General features: G+C 39.1%; 2 protein-coding genes across 2 annotated transcripts; one reads left to right on the forward strand and one right to left on the reverse strand.

Annotated features, from left to right (window-relative positions):
- Window positions 1-312: 312 nt before the first annotated feature.
- On the reverse strand, window positions 313-4,361 carry babam1 (BRISC and BRCA1 A complex member 1). Its single transcript, XM_079244461.1, has 9 exons — window positions 4,310-4,361; window positions 2,709-3,157; window positions 2,559-2,617; window positions 2,365-2,485; window positions 2,044-2,122; window positions 1,926-1,950; window positions 1,683-1,812; window positions 1,420-1,506; window positions 313-1,124 (listed from the first exon to the last, which is right to left on the reverse strand). The coding sequence occupies exons 2-9, from the start codon at window positions 3,141-3,143 to the stop codon at window positions 924-926; spliced, it is 1,137 nt and encodes a 378-aa protein (XP_079100587.1). The 5' UTR covers window positions 3,144-3,157; window positions 4,310-4,361; the 3' UTR covers window positions 313-923.
- A 2,142-nt stretch (window positions 4,362-6,503) lies between these two features.
- ushbp1 (Usher syndrome 1C binding protein 1) lies at window positions 6,504-17,948 on the forward strand. The gene is made up of 14 exons (XM_079244630.1): window positions 6,504-6,634; window positions 7,430-7,653; window positions 7,822-7,958; window positions 8,059-8,222; window positions 8,502-8,690; window positions 8,823-9,058; window positions 14,027-14,167; window positions 14,330-14,418; window positions 14,528-14,663; window positions 14,775-15,009; window positions 15,443-15,601; window positions 16,616-16,707; window positions 17,231-17,353; window positions 17,451-17,948. Exons 1-14 carry the CDS (start codon window positions 6,629-6,631, stop codon window positions 17,614-17,616), a joined length of 2,097 nt encoding a protein of 698 aa, XP_079100756.1. The 5' UTR covers window positions 6,504-6,628; the 3' UTR covers window positions 17,617-17,948.
- The last annotated feature ends 1,423 nt before the right edge of the window (window positions 17,949-19,371 follow it).

Here is a 19,371-nt window from a genome sequence, read left to right on the forward strand (position 1 = left end):
TAACTTTTTTTATTTAGTATTGTTAAAAACCACTGCGTACGTAACAGCAGCTTCTGTACGAAGCCTTTGGATCCAGTTTTATTTCCCTAAAGAGGGAATTTGCTGCCATCTCCTGACAGAAGTGGTTAAAATACAGAATTGTCACATCAGAATAAGAACATGACAAATATGATTAAACATGTCTTTTTATTTCCCAGAAACAACTTTAAAAAAAGCTCGTCTGTACAATGAGTTGAAGTGCAGTTAGACTGGCAGCACAAACAATCAATCCACTAGTGATCGCTGACAAGGAAAAAAACCTTCATTCCCGCTCCATCCACACGGCTGTGCATACTTTCATCATCTGCGACTTGAAGTGGAAGTAACAAATTAATAAAGACAACCTTTTATAAAAGAAAATAAACAAAAAAAACACAACGAGGCAACAAAGGTGGAAGATCCCAACAGGAATGAAAAGCATTTTTACAAATGTGATCAAAGTTATTTTAAAAGCCTGATATAGAAAAATGTTACATGGATCATTGGTTTGATTTCCTTTTTAGAAAGATGATCAATGAAAAGGTAAAGAAAGCAAACATGGGGGTCAGTTTGGCAACGCTTCGTGTTTAACAACTACATCCTTTTTTTTTTTTTTTTTTTAAATTCTCTGTCATTTTCATTCTTCTCAGCTCTAAAAAAAATCCAGTCCATCATTACAAAGACAGATCCAGTCGTTTTACGGTTAACAGCGGAACCATTTCACATCTTCCGCTCAGAACAAGCAGTGACTCGTGTGAACTTACCAAAAGCTTCCATATACTTTTAGAATCCAAATATTCTCATGAATTATATCAGAGAATCCAAAACGGTAATAATGTGTGCTTTAAAAAAAAAAAAAGAGAAGAAAACTAAAGAAAACCAGAACTGTTTAGATGTGACTCTGTTTAGACTGTAGCTTCGGCGTCCTGCGGGTCGTCTCCTTCCAGCAGGCTGTAAGATGCATGACTCTGGAAAGGTCTCTGTAAAGGGTGAGCCAGCAGTTTGGCCATGCAGTTGTGCAGTTCAATGGCAGGCCCGCTTAGGGAGACCTCATAACGATAGCACATACCCTTTGAGTCCAGGTTACAGAAAGAAGTGTAGTTGTCCTGGAGGAAAATGATCAGATAATCAGGTCATTGAACATTTAGACGGGGATGCAGTTCTAAGATTTTTACCACTGTTCACCATCACAGTGATTTAGAAGTGCAGAAGTGAGACTGAGATTGTGTAACTGCATTAATTCAAGGGATTTTGCAAAATACAGCATTAACTATCGAAGCTGAATTTGTTTTATATGAATAAACAACTCTTATTTATAATAATAAATGCTAAACTTATAGTAACGTATTGAACTACTGCTCACAATAAACAACGATCATCATCAACAGCTTCTGTACTCACCCTCCAGCTGGTTTCATCCCCCTGCTCATCGACCCCGTTGTGCAAATAAACCACGTCAAAGAAAAAATAAGGAGATTGCAGCATTTTCTGCAACAAGACACAAGATAAAGGAAGACTGTGACTTAAATGTACTACATGAAGCAAATACAAACCCCCTGGAAAAGAAGTGCCTTCATCCAGGTAAGTTAAAATCTAACACAGAGCACGGAAGGTACGACCTAAAATACAAACAATGTGGGGCATCGCTCAGTGTTTGGACTTACGCTGACAGCCTCAGACGGGTTAAACTGTAGCGGTCCTGCATGACGGCTGTAGATCAGCACAGTCCGCACCACATATGGAGGGGGGATGATCTGAACATTATCCATCAACGGCAGCTCGATCTTCTGACGACTACAAAAACACAGAAAGAAGGAAGAGCTTGAAACATCTGAAATAATCATTTCCTTACGTTTCACACGAGGCGGCAAGTTTTTCCAAACGCTTCATAGTTAAACTGTACTTACATGACATTAAGAAGATCTTCCAGATCTTATAACAGCAGTTAAGGCTAAATGGAAACATCTAGAAGTGAACACTTATGTGAAAACGTCATTTTAGGTTGGTTTTAAGAAAAAGGGATACTGAAGGACTCGCACATGTTGGTTTCCAAATCATACAAACAGCTGCACAGCTCCCTGGGATCAGATGTGAAGCCTGACAGCTGAGACAAAGACATGCACGGTAAATGGGTTTACATCAGTCTGAAGCGAACAAGAAGTAATTAAAACTAAAATAAAGTGGAAAAAACATGAAAACAACATAAAAAAATGCAACCAAGAAAATAATTAGGTTGGAATTGTTTTTGTACTGGATAAAAAAAGAAAATGAATTAGAGAAAAATATCTAAGCACAACAAATAGAGTGTTACTAAAGATGTCACTGACTAGAGGTATACATACTCACCCACAGGGCGTCGTCATTGACGACAACCAGAGCAAACTCATGCCGTTTGTCAATCTTGTGTTTTGTTCTCACAAACATTTCAATCATCTTCTGGGATATGTTCAGAGCATTTGTTTTAGATCTACACAGAAAGACAATCAGGTCAGGCTAATGTTAGGAATTTGAACCAGTGTCACTGGCAAGCTTCTACCCACCCATTGAAAGACTCCAACTTTGGCAAGGACATTTCTTCAGAAAGGTCCAAGCAGATAATCTGTGATGAGGAAGACAACACCAGACAGTGCACACAGTAATGAAGTGAATGAATATGATACTGTCTATGTCTGAAGTATAAGTGTACCGACCACTTTCTCAGGGCAGTTGACCCGTGGTACTCTGAGCTGGCATTCTGCTGGTGGCGGGACGGCCGTTGTGAGTGTTGGCTGTTGCTGTGTGGTCTTTGGCCTCTCTTTGGTAGACACAGCAGCAGCAGACAGTTGTACTGTGGCACTGGCTGCAGCCGCCACACCTGCAGCAGCAGCAGGAGCTCCAGTCTGAGCTGCAGCAGCTGAGACAGTACTGGTGGTGGAGCTGGGGAGACTCTCACTGGTTGAAGCTTCACCCTCTCCCTCCACACGACTTCCCACGGCAGGCTGAGATATGCTTTGGTTTCCGTTGCCTCCGAGGCTGCCTGTGCTGCTGCGACGGTCTTCAGCACCTTCAGGGTTGGAGCGAGTTCGTGGCCGCAGCTCCACTGGACGTTCCTCTCCATCTGCTGGGCCTTGCTCTGGTGTCTCCATGGATACTGAAGATGCTAATAATGAAAATGGTAATTCTGGTGTTTCTTCAATGTATTTTGGGAGGATTTATTCCACTGGCTTTCTAAATTTCTGCCTGTTCTTGACCTTCAGAAAAATAATGTTTTATATGGTTTTACTTTAAGAAACAATGCTCACAATATACTGGTCAACTCCATTGTAATACTTGGAAAGTTTTTCATACATAAAAACAGATTTATGAAGTCCATTCCCAGAATATTTGCTTTTCACAAAGAATTGTACCAGTATTTTTCTTCTCCAAGTTAAATGAAAGGTAAGAATGCTGTGAAAATCTATACACTGACAGAAGACTCACATACGAAATAAAAACCCCTTGCTTTTTTTTTTTTGTTATCTGCTGTTACTTATTCTTTATTCTTATTTTCTGTTAATTTCTTACTACCCTTTGTACATCTCTCGCATCCCTTATGTGTCTGTATTTGAATTTGTATGTATGATATTTGGAATTGAAATAAAAAAAAATCTGATGTTTCTGAGAGCTGACTATCAAAAAAGGGCCTGTTGATACATCTTTTCAGGTTCTGTTGTTTTAATAACGCTTTTATTTTTACAATACTTAGATTTATTATTCTGTCTCACTGCACGTGGTTTGTTGTATTCATTACTTTGAGCTCAGCTGCTGCCTATCTTGGTCAAGACAGGCTTGAAAAGACATTTTTAATCTTATTATTTCCTGGTTTAATTTAATTTAAATAAATAATACAGCTATGTTCATAAACTACCTGGTATCTTTGCTTTTAGATTTATACAAAACTTAAAACTTTGTTGCACAATACAATGAACTTAATTAGTGTCGTGTGAATAAAAAGGATGGAAGGATAAAACAAAACAGTCTGTGGTGATTTTTCTTTGAAAAATACGACATCTAATGTCTCCCAAAACCCTCAGAGATTCCGAGAGGATAACAAACATAAGGGACTGAAAAAGCTGAGGAGGTTGAGGGTTTAGGGGGTTTGGGGTTAAAGCCTGATGCTGGATTTAGCAAAGTGGCAGTTTTAGCTGTTAGCATTAACACAAAATCAACGATACAAGATGACAAATCTAAAGCTGTTATGGTCTTTAAAAAGATAACACTTACATATCAATAGCGTCACCACGTTTGATATTTATAAACTGGATATACTCACTGAAATATACTAAATATCCAAACGTCGAGCTAACATTTGTTTTGAACCGGTAACTTCCTGACAGGAACTGATACAACCAGAACCATGTGCATTATGGGTAATGAAGTTATATGGTTAAAATATTAACCATACGATCATCCACCTCACAGACATATTTTATTTTATTTTATTTTTCGGACTCAAAATTCACAATAAACGGCAGTGGCAGGTCAAGAGTCAAGTTCTTAATGAACGGCGATTCTTGTAAGCACAGTCATTTCTATATTCTTGAAGACAATTTATTTCAGAGAGAGACGTCCAGTAGTGTTGTCCATCAATTTAGTCAAATTAGCAAACAATCCCTTCTTCTTTATTTTTAAAAGCTTTTCCAAATTTACTTGAAAACTACAGCATATCAAAATGTCTGATAGCAATAAATACAACCAAATAAAATCACACTGTATATACAGAGAAAAAAAAATCGGAATCAGGAATGTTGTTTCGTGGCCGGAAGTAGTCATGTTTCTTACATGTTGTAAACTTGTCAGACATTGTTGTTGTAGTTACCTGCTATGATCACAAGATGGCAATAAGAAACCCCAGAACTATAAGTGCAACTGTGTTCTGCACTGTAAGTGTTTTAGGTCCATTTAAAAGATTATACAAATTTACCTATTTAGTTTGCTAGTCCAGGGATTGCCATTGAAAAAATGCTGTATCTAAAAGATAGACGTATCCCAATCTAATAAAAATCTAAGTAGAGCGAGAGAGAGAGAGAGAGAGAGAGAGAGAGAGAGAGGACTTTACTGTCCAACTAAATATAACTTTAGATGGCCTCAATTCCTCACAGACAGCCGAAATTGTCTCTTTAAAAAAATAAATAAAATAAATAAAGAAGTTTAATTAAGACGTAAGTCGGTTATTCACAAAAAATTCTAGGTTTTGCTTTGTTCTGCAAAGAAAAACCACTCTGTTATGTGTGAAGAACAATTTTTCAGGTTCTGAATCAACTATTCTTACGGTCTGAATGCATTGACAGGGGAAAAATAACGTTCAGTATCCTGCACCATCCAATGCCTGGACAAAAGGATGCTGTGAATTCATTTAAATAAAGCAACATCAATTAAGTACAAGTTGTAGATAACAGAAAGCTTCGAAGCCTCCTTTCATTTCAAGATTTCAAGATTGTTTATTTGGCATGTACATGTTCAGCCCAAGGTCAACATTGCAAAATGCTTTGCATGAGAAGAACCATTCGACTTTCTAAAATAATCGACTTTCTAAAATAAGAAGTACTATTAGCGTGCACTAACAGTACATGGTAGGGAAAAAGGTTTAAAAAACAAACAAGTAAATAGTATAATTAAGTAAACAATTAAGTAAACAATATAAGAAAATAAAATATAATGAGGATAAAAGGTGCAAGTAGGATTAAATAATGCGTGGAGTATATCACAGGTGAAAAAATTCTCCCAATGAGTTTTGCACATAATAAAATATTTCCCCATTGGGTTGTGGGGCAGGTCATTGCACAGGTAGTAGATACCACACAGGTAGTAGATAGCAGCTTTAGTGCAGTACTATTAAGAGTTCCCAGTGGTAGAGGTCATTGTTCAGACTTCAGTAATCATTATATCTTGATTTCATTTGAAAAACTTAACAGTAATTTGCCAAAGCCTTTGCATATTCTTATATTATAACTGATAGAAAGGATATATTAGGTATATTTTGGGATGGTTTTACTTCTAAGTGTTTATTGCAGAGAATCAAACAAACCAGAGCAAGAAAGAAGCTACAGAAGGAGTTTTCCGCCCTCTAGCGATCCAAGCTTGTAACTACAACACCAATCTCGTATAAAAATGGCAATCCTAATTGTTTCTTAGTTCATTTTTCTCTTCATATATGTGTTTATATTTATACGTTTGATTGATAATGCAATACTATAATTATGATGTACAGTACATATTTCCATATAGCAAGTCGTATTTATTGTCACATATACATTGTTTTGCAATTGCATTTTAGAAGATGCACACAGGACTAGCACTCACCCTGCTGGTCATGGTGTGTGTGAGTATGGAAACTAACTGTGGACAAAACAGGAAAGGACACAGAGTGAAGGGGAATGGGTGGAGATCACTCTGAGTGTTTTCCACTTACTTCATTCATCACACTAAACACAGTGAGACAGACATGTAGAAAGCAGACCGCTGCAGCGAATAACAGGACTGGAAAATGTAACAACACAAATAACAGGACTGAAGAAAACATCTTTATATTTTGAGACATTTAAAAACACATCAAACAGAGCCACCGCTGTAGCCATAACAACCAAGAAGCATGGAGGTAAGTTAAGATTAAATATCTGAAAGATTGTTTTTTGTTTCTTTCCAAACTAATCTGTGAAACCACAAGTCGAGTAACATTTAGACATGTGATAATTTTCATGCTTAGAGAAAGTGCCACATCTAACTTTAAACATTGTATTTTCCATTAAAGCTTTACATTTTCTGAGCTGTAATCAATTAGCAAGATTTCTGATACTTGATTGTTAGATTTTATATGGAATGTGGCCTTCCTATCCTCCACGGGTCCAAACACTCAACTAAATATGAGACATCTAAATGGCATAAATTTAAACAATGTGTGCTGATTTGTTGAAGTATCCACGGCATGCTGTGGTAGCCTCCGACAATGATTAGGAATTCTCCTGTTTCAAGGATGAAGAATTTCAAGCATGTTGTCAGCTCTGCTTTGCAGAAATTCTGTTCAAATTCACACCATCATTTTCTGCACCTGTTTAACAAACTCAGTTGTTTGTAAAACAACATTTGTTAAACACAAAGTTTTTTTGTTTAAACAAGAGCTGGTCCACAAGTATTTGGTGGGCAGGAAGTTGGATCTCAGGATGTTTTTAGTTTCCTCCTTTTCCGTTGCCTAAAACAATAGCTGCTAAACAGTCCGATGTCTGGATTGGGGCAGATTTTTTATACAGTTCTCATACAGACAGTATGTGCGTACACTATTAGAGTTCAACTTGTTTGTTAGTTCAACAGATTAGGGGAAATCAGATTTAGAAAATTTCGCTGAATCACATGAAGTCATTTCTGTACAATCCAACACACCTCCATGTTTCTGTAGCACTCCAGGCGGGGCAGATGTGACAGCCTGGATGCCATCTCAGGGTTTGACAAAGGGGAGCTGAACCTTGGCGACCCCATAACCCTTGACCCTGAGGGCCCTGACCCAGTTATCAACCTGGAGCCCACACCAGCAGAGGTGGCTCAGTGTGAGGCTGAAGTGGGCACCCTGCTCAGCATCATCGCTGAACTCAACAAGAAGATGGGAAGTCTGAAAGCTCCAAGGTGAGTTAAGTTCAAGCAGAGATGTATGAATTTCCTGCAACGCTACATTTAATCTGAACGCTGTTGGACTGGATTAGAGGCACTCACATTACACACAACCATGTATATTCTCACATTAGGACACAATACACAGTTCAGATACTGTCAGTATAATCGCTACTCTCGCAGTGAACCAGGTGACATGAGACCAACAGAACCATCCAGGCCCCTGGTTCCGGATCTACTGTCTCATCGACTGGTCAGGAGCATCCCAGAGAGGAACACAGCCTCCACTGTGGCATCTAAACCTCCCCAGGCTGGACGAGGTTGGAATAAAAACAGTGTCTGGTGCAAAGTTGTGGCACTTGGGGCAAGTAGAGGAAACCCTTAACAGTCTCTACTGCACCTCTACTTTACTTCCTCTAGGGGGAGGTGGCGTTGTGTGGACAAAACTGCAGGAGGTTTTGTCATCAGTGGAGGACTCCATCAGCTGCAGAAGGACCTGGGCTGCTCCCATCAGAGCCTGTGATCAGGAGAAGCATGAAGAGCACCTGAGAGCAGCTCAGGAGAACTGGAGTAAAGCCACCCAGGTTTGAAACAGCAAAGAAAAGTTAAAAAACACATTTGTAAGACAAAGATTAAATGTTTGAATATTTGGTATTATAACTGCAAAGTCTAACAAACGCTAATGTATGGTCAAACTGAGAGTTTTCTGTTCTTTTATAAACTATGATTTGTGTAGAATTCACAAATAGATGAAACATTGTTGGAGCTATTTGAGTTTTAATGGATCAGATCAATAGGAAAATTTGGATCTTAGTAATGCACTTCTATCAGCACCTTTTGTAAATCTGTCTCACTGGTTGCAGATACTGGATGAGATGGAAAGAGATTTTGGGATTTCCTGCCCATCAAGCCTGCCAAAGGACAAGAACTTAGAAGATGTGCTGGATGTGGACAGACGGGAGTCAGGTCTCAGACTCGCCACCCAGAGTCACCAGGAGGAGCTGCAGAGGGCACACAGCACCACCAGCCTGCTGGAGGAAGAGAAAAACAAGGTGGGAAAAGTTGATGAAGACAAGACCAGTGAGGAGGGAAAATGAGCTTTCAGAGCACAAAGTTCTTAGTAATTCTATAAAATGTACAATGGAAGACAAAAATGAATGCATCCGTCTATCTCTATGCTTTAGCTGGCTGGTCTCCACAAGGCCTGGAGGTCTGGAAGTCCTTCCTACCGACCCACTGCTGGCGCGCTCAGTCCAGACTGGACCTGTCCTCCTTACCCTGGTTCACCTTTACTCCACAGAAGAGCAAACAGAGCCGTCCCGCCTTTGTCTCTGGATGGGTCACCACTGGGCTCGGTGAACTCAGGCAGTCCATGTCCCAGCCCTATCGGTCTGGAGTCTGAGACTGAGCGACTGAACAGGTGAAGCAAAAAGGCAAAACAAGATAGTCTCTGCTCTGCATACATGTGTGGGTTAATGTGAAATGGATTGTTGATTAGGCGGATACTGGTTTTCTGGGCAACATATTGTAAGCATGAAAAAAATCCAATTCAATTCAATTCAACTTTATTTATATAGCGTCAAATCACGGCAATGCCATCTCAAGACGCTTTACAGACAGAGGGGAAAACATAATGAAGGCCAATTCATAACAGCCTATATCAGGAAACCAACAGATTGAGTTGAGTCCAACTCAATCTCCCATCCTGAGCAAGCACACTGGCAACAGTGGGAAGGAAAAAACTCCCTTTTAACAGGAAGGAAACCTCCGGCAGAACCCGGCTCAGGACAGGCAGCCATCTGCCTCTGCTGTGTGGGGGGAAGAGGACAGAAAGACAACAGACAACAGGAACTGCTACTCCCGACCAGGGAGACCTGCTGAGACAGGAGACATACATGTTAATGATGCAACACTGTTATGGGGGGGGGGGGGGGGTAAAAGAAAGAGATAAAGAGAAAAAGAAAGAAGCTCAGTGTATCAGGAAATGTCCCTCAGCAGTCTAAACCTATAGCAGCATAACTAAGGGATGCTAACCATCCCTAGCTATAGGACTTATCAAAAAGATAAGTCTTCAGCCTAGTCTTAAAGGTGGGGAGGGTGTCTGCTTCCCTAACACTAACTGGGAGCTTATTCCATAAGAGAGGGGCCTGATAACCAAAGGCTCTGCCTCCTGCTCGGCTCTTCGAGACTCTAGGAACTACAAGTAAGCCTGCAGTCTGCGAACGAAGTACTCTACTTGGTATATAAGGAACAATGAGGTCTTTGATATATAGTGGTGCCTGGTTGTGGAGGGCTTTATATGTAAGGAGAAGGATTTTAAATTCTATTCTAGATTCAACAGGCAGCCAATGAAGAGAGGCTAAAACTGGAGAAATATGATCTCTCATGCTGGTTCTGGTCAGGACTCTGGCTGCAGAATTCTGGATCAGCTGAAGGCTTTTCAGGGCATATTTAGGACAGCCCAGTAATAGAGAGTTACAGTAATCTAGTCTCGAAGTAACAAAAGCGTGAACCAGTTTTTCTGCATCACTCCGAGACAGAATGTCCCTAGTTTTGGCTATATTACGTAAATGAAAGAAGGCTGTTTTAGTAACCTGCTTAATATGTGGGCCAAAGGACAGGTCAGGGTCAAATATTACTCCAAGGTTTCTCACTGTAGCACTGGAAGCTAAAGTAATGCCATCCAGGTTCATTACAAAACCGGAAAATTTAGCTCTGAGTTTTTCAGATACAACGAGAATTACTTCAGTCTTATGAGTTTAAGAGGAGAAAATTTCTAGACATCCAAGTCTTTATGTCTATGAGACAATTTTGTAGCCTATTGGGCTGATTTGTTTCATCTGGTTTAAAGGATAAGTATAGTTGAGTATCATCTGCATAACAATGAAAGTTTATTCCATGCTGTCTAATAATTTTGCCTAAAGGGAGCATATATAGTGTGAAGAGTATTGGTCCAAGTACAGAACCTTGAGGAACTCCATGACTTACTGTAGTTTGTGAGGAGGACTTGTCATTTACATGAACAAACTGAAGTCTATCAGATAAATATGATTTAAACCAGCTTAACGCTGTACCTGTAATTCCAATCACCTGTTCTAGTCTTTGTAACAGAATGTTATGATCGACTGTATCAAATGCAGCACTAAGATCAAGCAAGATAAGTACGGACACAAGTCCTTTGTCTGAGGCCATAAGAAGGTCATTAGTAACTTTCACCAATGCTGTCCAAGTACTTCGATTTAGTAGTGATGTATTAATTAAAGGGAAAATGTCCTTAAAGAGGCTCGTTGGGAGAGGGTCTAAGATTTAGTTAATTCAGAGGGTTGGACAGGACAGAAACTATTTAGACACAAGTCAGATCCTGGTTCTAAGGATGCTTCGGAGACCACAACAGGCTCAACATTATAGGTAGAAGGAAGAGTATTGTCAATTTGATCTCTAATAGTGTCAATTTTATTCCTGAAAAAATACATGAAATCATCACAGCTAAGTGAGAAAGGAATACATGGCTCCACAGCGCTCCGGCTCCTAGTAAGCCTAGCTACAGTGCTGAAAAGAAACCGAGGGTTGTTTTTGTTTTCCTCTATCAATGATGAATAATAAGCTGTTCTTGCCATACGTAAGGCTTTTTTGTATACGCTTAAACTTTCTTTCCAGGTTAAGTGAGACTCCTCTAGTCCTGATGAACGCCATCTGTTTTCCAAACGCCTTGATGCCTGTTTTAGAGCTCGAAGCTGGGAATTAAACCAGGGAGCCTTCATAATCTTACCTAATTTCTTCTTCTTTAGGGGAGCAACATTATCCAAGGTTGTACGCATTGAAGCTGTTATAGTATCAGCATGTTGATCAATCTGAGCAGGAGTAAGGCTTAAAGGGGGACTCTCGGTCATGCTAACACATGGTAGATGTGAAAAAATTGATTCAATTGATTGTTTAAATTTTGTAATATTATTGTCTGATAAACATCTACTATAGTAGAATTTATTTTTGGTCAGTGAGTAATCAAATAAAGTGAATTCAAAGGTTAATAAGAAGTGATCGGACAAGACAGGGTTTTGAGGAAATACTTTGAGCTTATCAGTCTCAATACCATATGTTAGAACAAGATCAAGAGTGTGACCATGAGAGTGAGTGGCTCCATTGACATTTTGTGAAAACCCAATTGAGTTTAGAATAGAGCTAAAGGAAATGTTTAAACTATCATTTTCAACGTCAACATGAATATTAAAATCACCTAGTACAATGACCTTATCAGTAGTCAGCACTCACTCAGACAAGAGATCAGAGAATTCGGTCAGAAACTCGGAGTAAGGTCCAGGTGGGCGATACACTAATGCTAAAAGGAGCGGTTTCTCTGAATTCCATTTTGGATGAGATAAATTTAATGTCAGGAATTCAAAGGATTTATAGTTAGTTTTGTGCTTAGGATTAATTAAAAATTCTGACTTAAAAATAGCTGCAACACCTCCTCCTCTGCCTGTAGTTCTAGGAATGTGAAAGTTTAAATAGTTAGCTGGCGTAGCTTCATTAATACTAACATAATCCTCTTGCTGTAACCAGGTTTCCGTAAGACAGAATAAATCAATGTGGTGATCACCTATCAAGTCATTGACTAATAAAGACTTATTTGGGAGGGATCTAATATTCAGTAGGCCACACTTTATTGTCTTATTTTCAGATTTTATTAGATCCATTGTTTTTATTTTTATGAGGTTTTCACGATTAACCCCAGAAGTGTTTTTGTGTTGTTTAATTCTTACTGCTGGGAAGTTGTATAAGGTCGGAATGGGGTTTTGGGTGGGCGGCGGCAGGTGGGAAGCTGCAGAAAAGTGTGTAGGACTACAATTCTGCCTCCTGGTCCCAACCCTGAGTTGTCAATTTAGCTGACTAATAAAAGAGTCCATATTGCTAGATAAGAGAGCGGCTCCATCCAACGTGGGATGGATGCCATCTCTCCTAATAAGACCAGGCTTTCCCCAAAAAGCGCTCCAATTATCTATAAAACCCACGTTGTTATCGGGACACCACCTAGACAACCAGCGGTTGAAGGATGACATGCGGCTAAACATGTCATCGCTGATTAAATCCAGAAACACTTTAATGTTTCATGTCATGCATAAATGCATGACATGGTTTATTTTGTTTTGTTGCTTCTACAAATCTAATCAGGGATCTATTTAAGATTTCCAGGTACCTAAGGGGCAGAACTAATCATTTTCTTCCAAAACAATTTATTACATCTCAAACATGGAATAATTTACAGAGGGTGCTCAAACCAGATGCACTTATATCCATTAAAAAATTGGCATCATAAAGAATGTGGTGAAGGAGGCATTTAGTTGTTTTTCTCAAGAGACCACCATGTTCTGATTTGGTCCGCTTGCATATATAAAGGCACTTTTATGACTTGTAAGTAATATTTTATGACACTGTGGGATTTGAGATTGAAATCTAAATGGGTTTACTGTTTAAATTAGGCTTTTAAATGAGAAAGAAAGAAATAGAAAACACACATACAAAGACCACTTAGAAATAAAACAAAAACCAATATGATGAATTATCATTGAGTTGCAGTTGAGTTGCAGCACTGTGCAGCCGTAGCAATGGGCAGAAATGACTCCCCATCGAGTCATGTGTGTGTTTCATCTGGAGAAACCTCATGCTGACACACTTCCTGCTGAGCAGCATGCTATGGATCTGTTAGGCAGACTCCTCCTCTCTACGAAAACAGTCAGACTGTTCACACTGGAGCTGAACACAAGACGGAGCCCTCCGAGGAGACCGTTGGGCTGCTTAGCACCACTCAGCTTCATCCTCCGGCCCCTGCATGCCAATAAAGAAAGAAATACTGCAGATGCTAATGTGAGGCGCTGACTCACAGCACTTTCTGTGGTTTTTATACTATAGGCGGCCAAAGCAGACAAACAAACAAGGTTTCTGATGCTTTTTCCATTTATAGCATTTTCATATTAAAAGGTTTTGGTTGCCAAGTAACTAGAATAGATAAACTAGGATAGACACATTAGATATTGATTGACAGAAATTAATGTTTGAATAAAGCTTAAGATAGCAAAAAGTCTGTATTTATAGTGGATCTCTGTCTGTTTTCTGGCTGGCTGGAAGAGACAACAGAGGAACAAAGATCATGTACAGAATATATAACTTCCAATGTTTTGAATATTTTTCCATCAAAGACATTTTCTATAAGTGGTCTTTGCTACGTATTTATTATCTTGTTAAAGATAATAAGCCAAAAAACGATTTGTTCGACAGCTTTTTATTATGCCTTCAGACTTGCTGATGTTGCGCCTCAACCGCTGCAGTAAACCCGTTTCTTCTCCCATAATAATCAAAACTCTTTTGCCTTGAATCCGTCTCATTATCCCAGATGTATCGAGAGGCTGAAAGCCAAAAATGAACGTCTGACTGCAGCTTTGGAGCGAAAGAAGACAGAGTCAGAGCAGATCAGTGTTACATTAACCAAACTGGAATCCGACTGCTCGGCCATGCAGACGGCTCTCAGATACTGGTACGGATTAAACACACAGACCTGTCTGCAAACATAAACTAGTTTGTCAGTGTTACATATTTCTTTAACATGCTTCAAAATATTGATGTGTACAGGTCAGCAGTTTAATAAGCAGGTCCTTCTCATCTAACAAGGTCATGTTCTGTCTTCTGTGACTGACAGTGAGGAGTGTGAGGAGGCCTACAGCGAGCTACTGTCACTTTATGATGCCAAAAGGCAGCAGAGCAGTCCTCTGCAGTCAGGCTCAGCAGGTGTTTGAACACAGAGTTTCCTTCCAGACTAAACCCTCACACACAACAGGTATAATGGTCATTCACACTCATATGAATCAGGTGGAGATATACATTTTTTTCTCATCAGAGACAGCTGGCGAAGGGCAGCAGGAAGACAGTCCATCAGCTCAGCTCAGGAAAATGGGAACTGAAGAGCTTTCCACCTCCTTCTCCTCAGCAGGAGTCACAGAGGAGATGCCAACGCAGAGCCCCACAGGGAGGAGGTGACATCCCACACTATAAAAATCTATTCAAAATTATACAAAATGTCAAACTTTATTTAGGATTACTAAGGAATAACTTTTCCAAGATAACTGTTTTCCATAACCTCACAGAACGCCCGAATTAGCGGATCGGGAAGCAGTTCTCCGAGAACAAATTGAACGCCTGAGGAGAGACCGGGCAGCTATCTCTCTGCCTAAACCGGGTCCAGGAGTAGAAGGCAAATTGAGCTCAGAATCTGGCCAACAAGGTGGAACAAGATGGGGACCCATAACTAAGGATAACAACAAACCTCCTGACACCAAAAAGGAGAAAGCTTCCCTGTTTTATGAACTCGTCTCAGTCAGGGTACGAGCTGCGTGTTTGTGGTTGTCTGAGTTTGTTTGTCGGCAGGCAAAGAGAAGAAGAGAAAAAATGTGACTTTTGACTCAGAATCATAATTGTTTACTATCAGCTTTAGTGCAGTGTGCCCTCAGCTTCCAGTACCAAAACACACTGTTTGGAGTATATATACAGTTTGTGTACACACTACACAGTGCTGACATGTCCCAAATGTCAATGCATGCTAGAACAATATAATGTGATTGGTCTTTATCATCATATATGACAATTGACAGTTTTTACTGTTCTTTAACCACATTACTGTTAAGATTAGACAACATTAGATTGAAATCTAGGATAGAAGCCTTTATTTTGTCTTAGAAGGGAAATATAATGTCATTAAATATGTTAAACATTTTTACTTTGTATATGGTTTGTGATTAAACCATTTTTTGTTTAGGAGGAGATGTCAGATCTGCGAGCTTTGATACGCCTCAAGGAAAAAGAGCTGAGGTGTCTGGAGTGGAGTTTAATGGGCCAGAAGGCTCAGGAAGCAGCTGGCGTCTTCATCCCAGAAAGTGTTCGAGAGGGGGTGGAAGATCGGACGAGTGAACAACAGGTGGCACAGACTCCTGCAGCAGCAGACGCTTTTTTATTAATTGTGCAAATAATACAAAGTCAAGGTGAAATGAGCAAGAAGGAGCAGGGGGCTGGTCTTCTGCGACAGGCCCGATTCAAATCTGGCTGTCCCACATGGGAAATCACACATCTACCAAAGCAGAATCCCTCCAGGCCAAGAGGGATATTTTGGTTCCACAAGGTCTTCCTCTGGGCTGTCCTGTCACTGCAGCACTAATTCATACCACACCACTCACCTCTGTCATTGTCAAATGACAAAGAACCGAACAGCTCCTTTAGGTCAACACTGTGACTTTCACTTTTAATCCATTTTTTAAACCTTTTACCTGAAGGCTTAACATTTCCCTGGTTACACCAACTCTCTCACACACTCAGACTTTTATGGTCTGTTAAAAGTTTAGCTATTAGTCAAATTACACTAAGCGGAAATGCAGCTCTGCTCACATGCAGCATAACAACCGCATTATAAATATAAATCACATTGTCATATGTGCAATAATGTAATATTAATTTTATATTTGCACTATAATGCAAAAATACTCTAAATACTCTGAAATGCAAAAAATAGTCTGTTGCTGTGCTTTCAGTGATTTTGATTAAAAAAAAAAAAAACAGTTTTGGACAGTTGTAATGAGAAAAAATGTGCTTTATTCTGATTATTAAAGGCTTTTACATCTTATTTGGAATATTAGTCAGTGGCAAAACAATGTATAAGGAAAAACTAAACAGAGTCTACAGTTTAATTCTTGAATCGTCATCTGTTAGCTAGCAGCTAGCAGCTAACAACAAAACAACATCCTATCACTGCAAAATATGGCTTAGAAATGAGAAATGTAGGTTTAAACAAAGTACATGGATAACATGTTCTGCTTCTGAATAATAATAATAATAACATTAATAATAATTTTAATAATAATAAAGAACAACAAGAAGAGGAGAACTGATTGTGAAGAGCTTTTTCTTCTTATTAATCTCCACAAATATTATTTTTCAGAGGCTGTGTGAGAATGCAGCTAAAGTTGGCTGCGATATCGCTGGTCCACTGTCCAGACCCATTCTGAAAGAGCTGCAAGCAGTCCTACAGAGGTGAGAGCCTTATCTACATGATTTTAGTTTAAAATGAGTCCCTATCAGTAAAAAATAGCCTGATTCAGTTTGTTACACACATGAAGATTTGTAACTACAACATAGTGTGAATGTTGAGGCTATCAGGTGATTATTGCATTATATATTTAGCCTTTGGCAACTGACAAATGAAAATAAACTGTAGAAAAAAGGTTGAACATGTAATCATGGTGGAGGATGCATCAGACAAATCTCACATGAATTTAATCTGTTGCTTAGTAACACAGTATCACGATGTGCGGACTGAACATAAAGAACTTCTAGCTGTTTCTCTACATGTGGTGCTTTAGAGACCATGCCTTGTCTCTTCTAACCTTGAGTCATGAATTTTTTTTTTTTTTTTAAAGAAAGTGCTCCTATTGTCACAGCTCATCACGTTCTATAAAAGATTCCTCATAAACAGGATTCTATTCATACACTTCGTATGATGTCTGTGAGTAAACAGCTTTGAATAACTTCTGCTTGTTTTTTGTTTTTTTTCCAGAGAACAAGCCCTGAAGAAGAGACTGGCCTTGGTCCAAGACTCTCTGAGCACAGCTCTTTCAGACAGCGTCTCCCACAGGAAGGACAATGGAGAGCAGATTGCTCGCCTCACACAAGCTCACAGGTGACTGCTGCATAAAAAGCATTTAATCCAATCCTCTGACTGTTGCTAGCACCTTTCTGTGTGTTCCAAACTTAATGTTATGTGTCTTTCATTCCAGTAAAGCCTTGAGTTCGTACCGGCAGATTCGCAGAAAATATCGGGAGCAGGTGTGGAGGTTGGAGCAGAAGGTCGCGGCCATGATGGAGAGTCAGCACACCCAGAGTGGAGCAACAAAAGCTGCAGGGGAAGCCTTGGAGTGGAGGAGGGAAGAGACTGTTTTATGAGACACTGATTGTTTAGGAAAACAATAAGCTGTCCTTATAGGCATTCATTATTCATATCAGCAACACATGCAAAATCTGATGAATATAATCATATAATTGTTAGATATCTTTTTTTTTTTTTTTTTTTTTTTTGTCTTGTCCAGCATTTAAGCAAGCAGACTGATGTTCTGGATGCTGTGTTCTGCTGAGCAAATTTATTTTGCCAAGGGGAACTTTTGTAGATGTAATGATCCCCTTGTATTTCTTGATTCTTATTTTATTTTTCAATTTGTTTTGGATAATAGCTTGCATTACAGAATTTATGCTGCTGGACCTGACCGGAAAGGACAGGAAAGGGGCAGAAAGAGAACAGAAAAGAGAACATAAAAAAACAAAAAAAAAACAAAAGAAAGAGATCAATGCATACATGTATATGCACATACATACCCACCTACATATATATGTATATACACTCGCACATACATTATATATATACATATATACATACATACATACATATACACATACATACACATGCATACACACACATGTACACATACATGCATACATAAAGATAGATATACATACATACATATACACATACATACACACACATATATATATATATATATATATATATATATATATATATATATATATATATACATACATATATACACATACACTCACACATATGCATACATATATACATATCCATACACATACATACATACACATACACATACACATAAGTACACACACATACCCACCCACACACATAAATATATACACCCACACAAGCCAACTCTAGATTCGTGGAGAACAAAACCGTTGACAATCATGAGGACCAGAAACTAGCAAGTTAAGTCAAAAAGACAGAAAGAGAGCTACCTGCTGTTAGTGAATAAACTTGCTGGATGACTCAGTGACTGTGACACATGCAGAATTGTTAGATATCTGCTGTAGTCTGTTTTTTTATATATATATCAGCGACAGCCACGAGTCATGAATAATGCAGTTTGGTACAACATAGTAAACACCAAGCAGTTCCAAAGATTTTTTTTTGTCCAACAGGTTGCAAATATCACAGGACTCATTTGTAATACGAGAGAAACAGCTGTTACTTGTGATTTATTAAATAAAATAATTCAGAAAGACAGGACCTCCAGACTGACCCGGTGAAAAGCACACATGTTCATTTTCCCGCAAAGCGACTTTTGCGTTGACTGCGCTGTCATGACAAAGCTCGATGAAAAGGAAGGGGTGGAGGTGGTGGAGTAGGAACTGGAACAATGGCTGATGTGCACACAAAATGTACGGCAAGCCCATTTGTCTTCTTTGCATCTTCACCGTCTCACGTTCTCTGGCTTTTGCGTTTGGGAGTTCAACTAAAAGGTCAACTTGCCCCAAATTACAGAGAAAAACCAAGATTTTCTCTTTTACCTCCAGTGGTATTTAAATATGCAGAGAGTAGGTGATAAAATATACATTTACATGAGTACTAGGAAGTACAATTCCCTATAGGTTTGATTAATTATATTGAATCATAAGACTTTAGATTTGCGACCTGTTTTCAAGGATCATGGGAAATGATTAGAGCGGAGCTCTTAATGGGTAAAGTAAGTCAGAGAATAGAATATATATAGTAGGTGGTGGAAAATCTGTATATGATCTGTAATATTGAGAAGATGTCATTCCAAGCATGAAGCTGATTGTGGATTTTAGAAAATGAATAAATAAAGCCAAATTTCAGCCAATTATATTGCTTTTATGGTT

This window comes from Telmatherina bonti, assembly GCF_933228915.1.
Source record: "Telmatherina bonti genome assembly, chromosome: 8".
NCBI classification, from domain to species: domain Eukaryota; kingdom Metazoa; phylum Chordata; class Actinopteri; order Atheriniformes; family Telmatherinidae; genus Telmatherina; species Telmatherina bonti.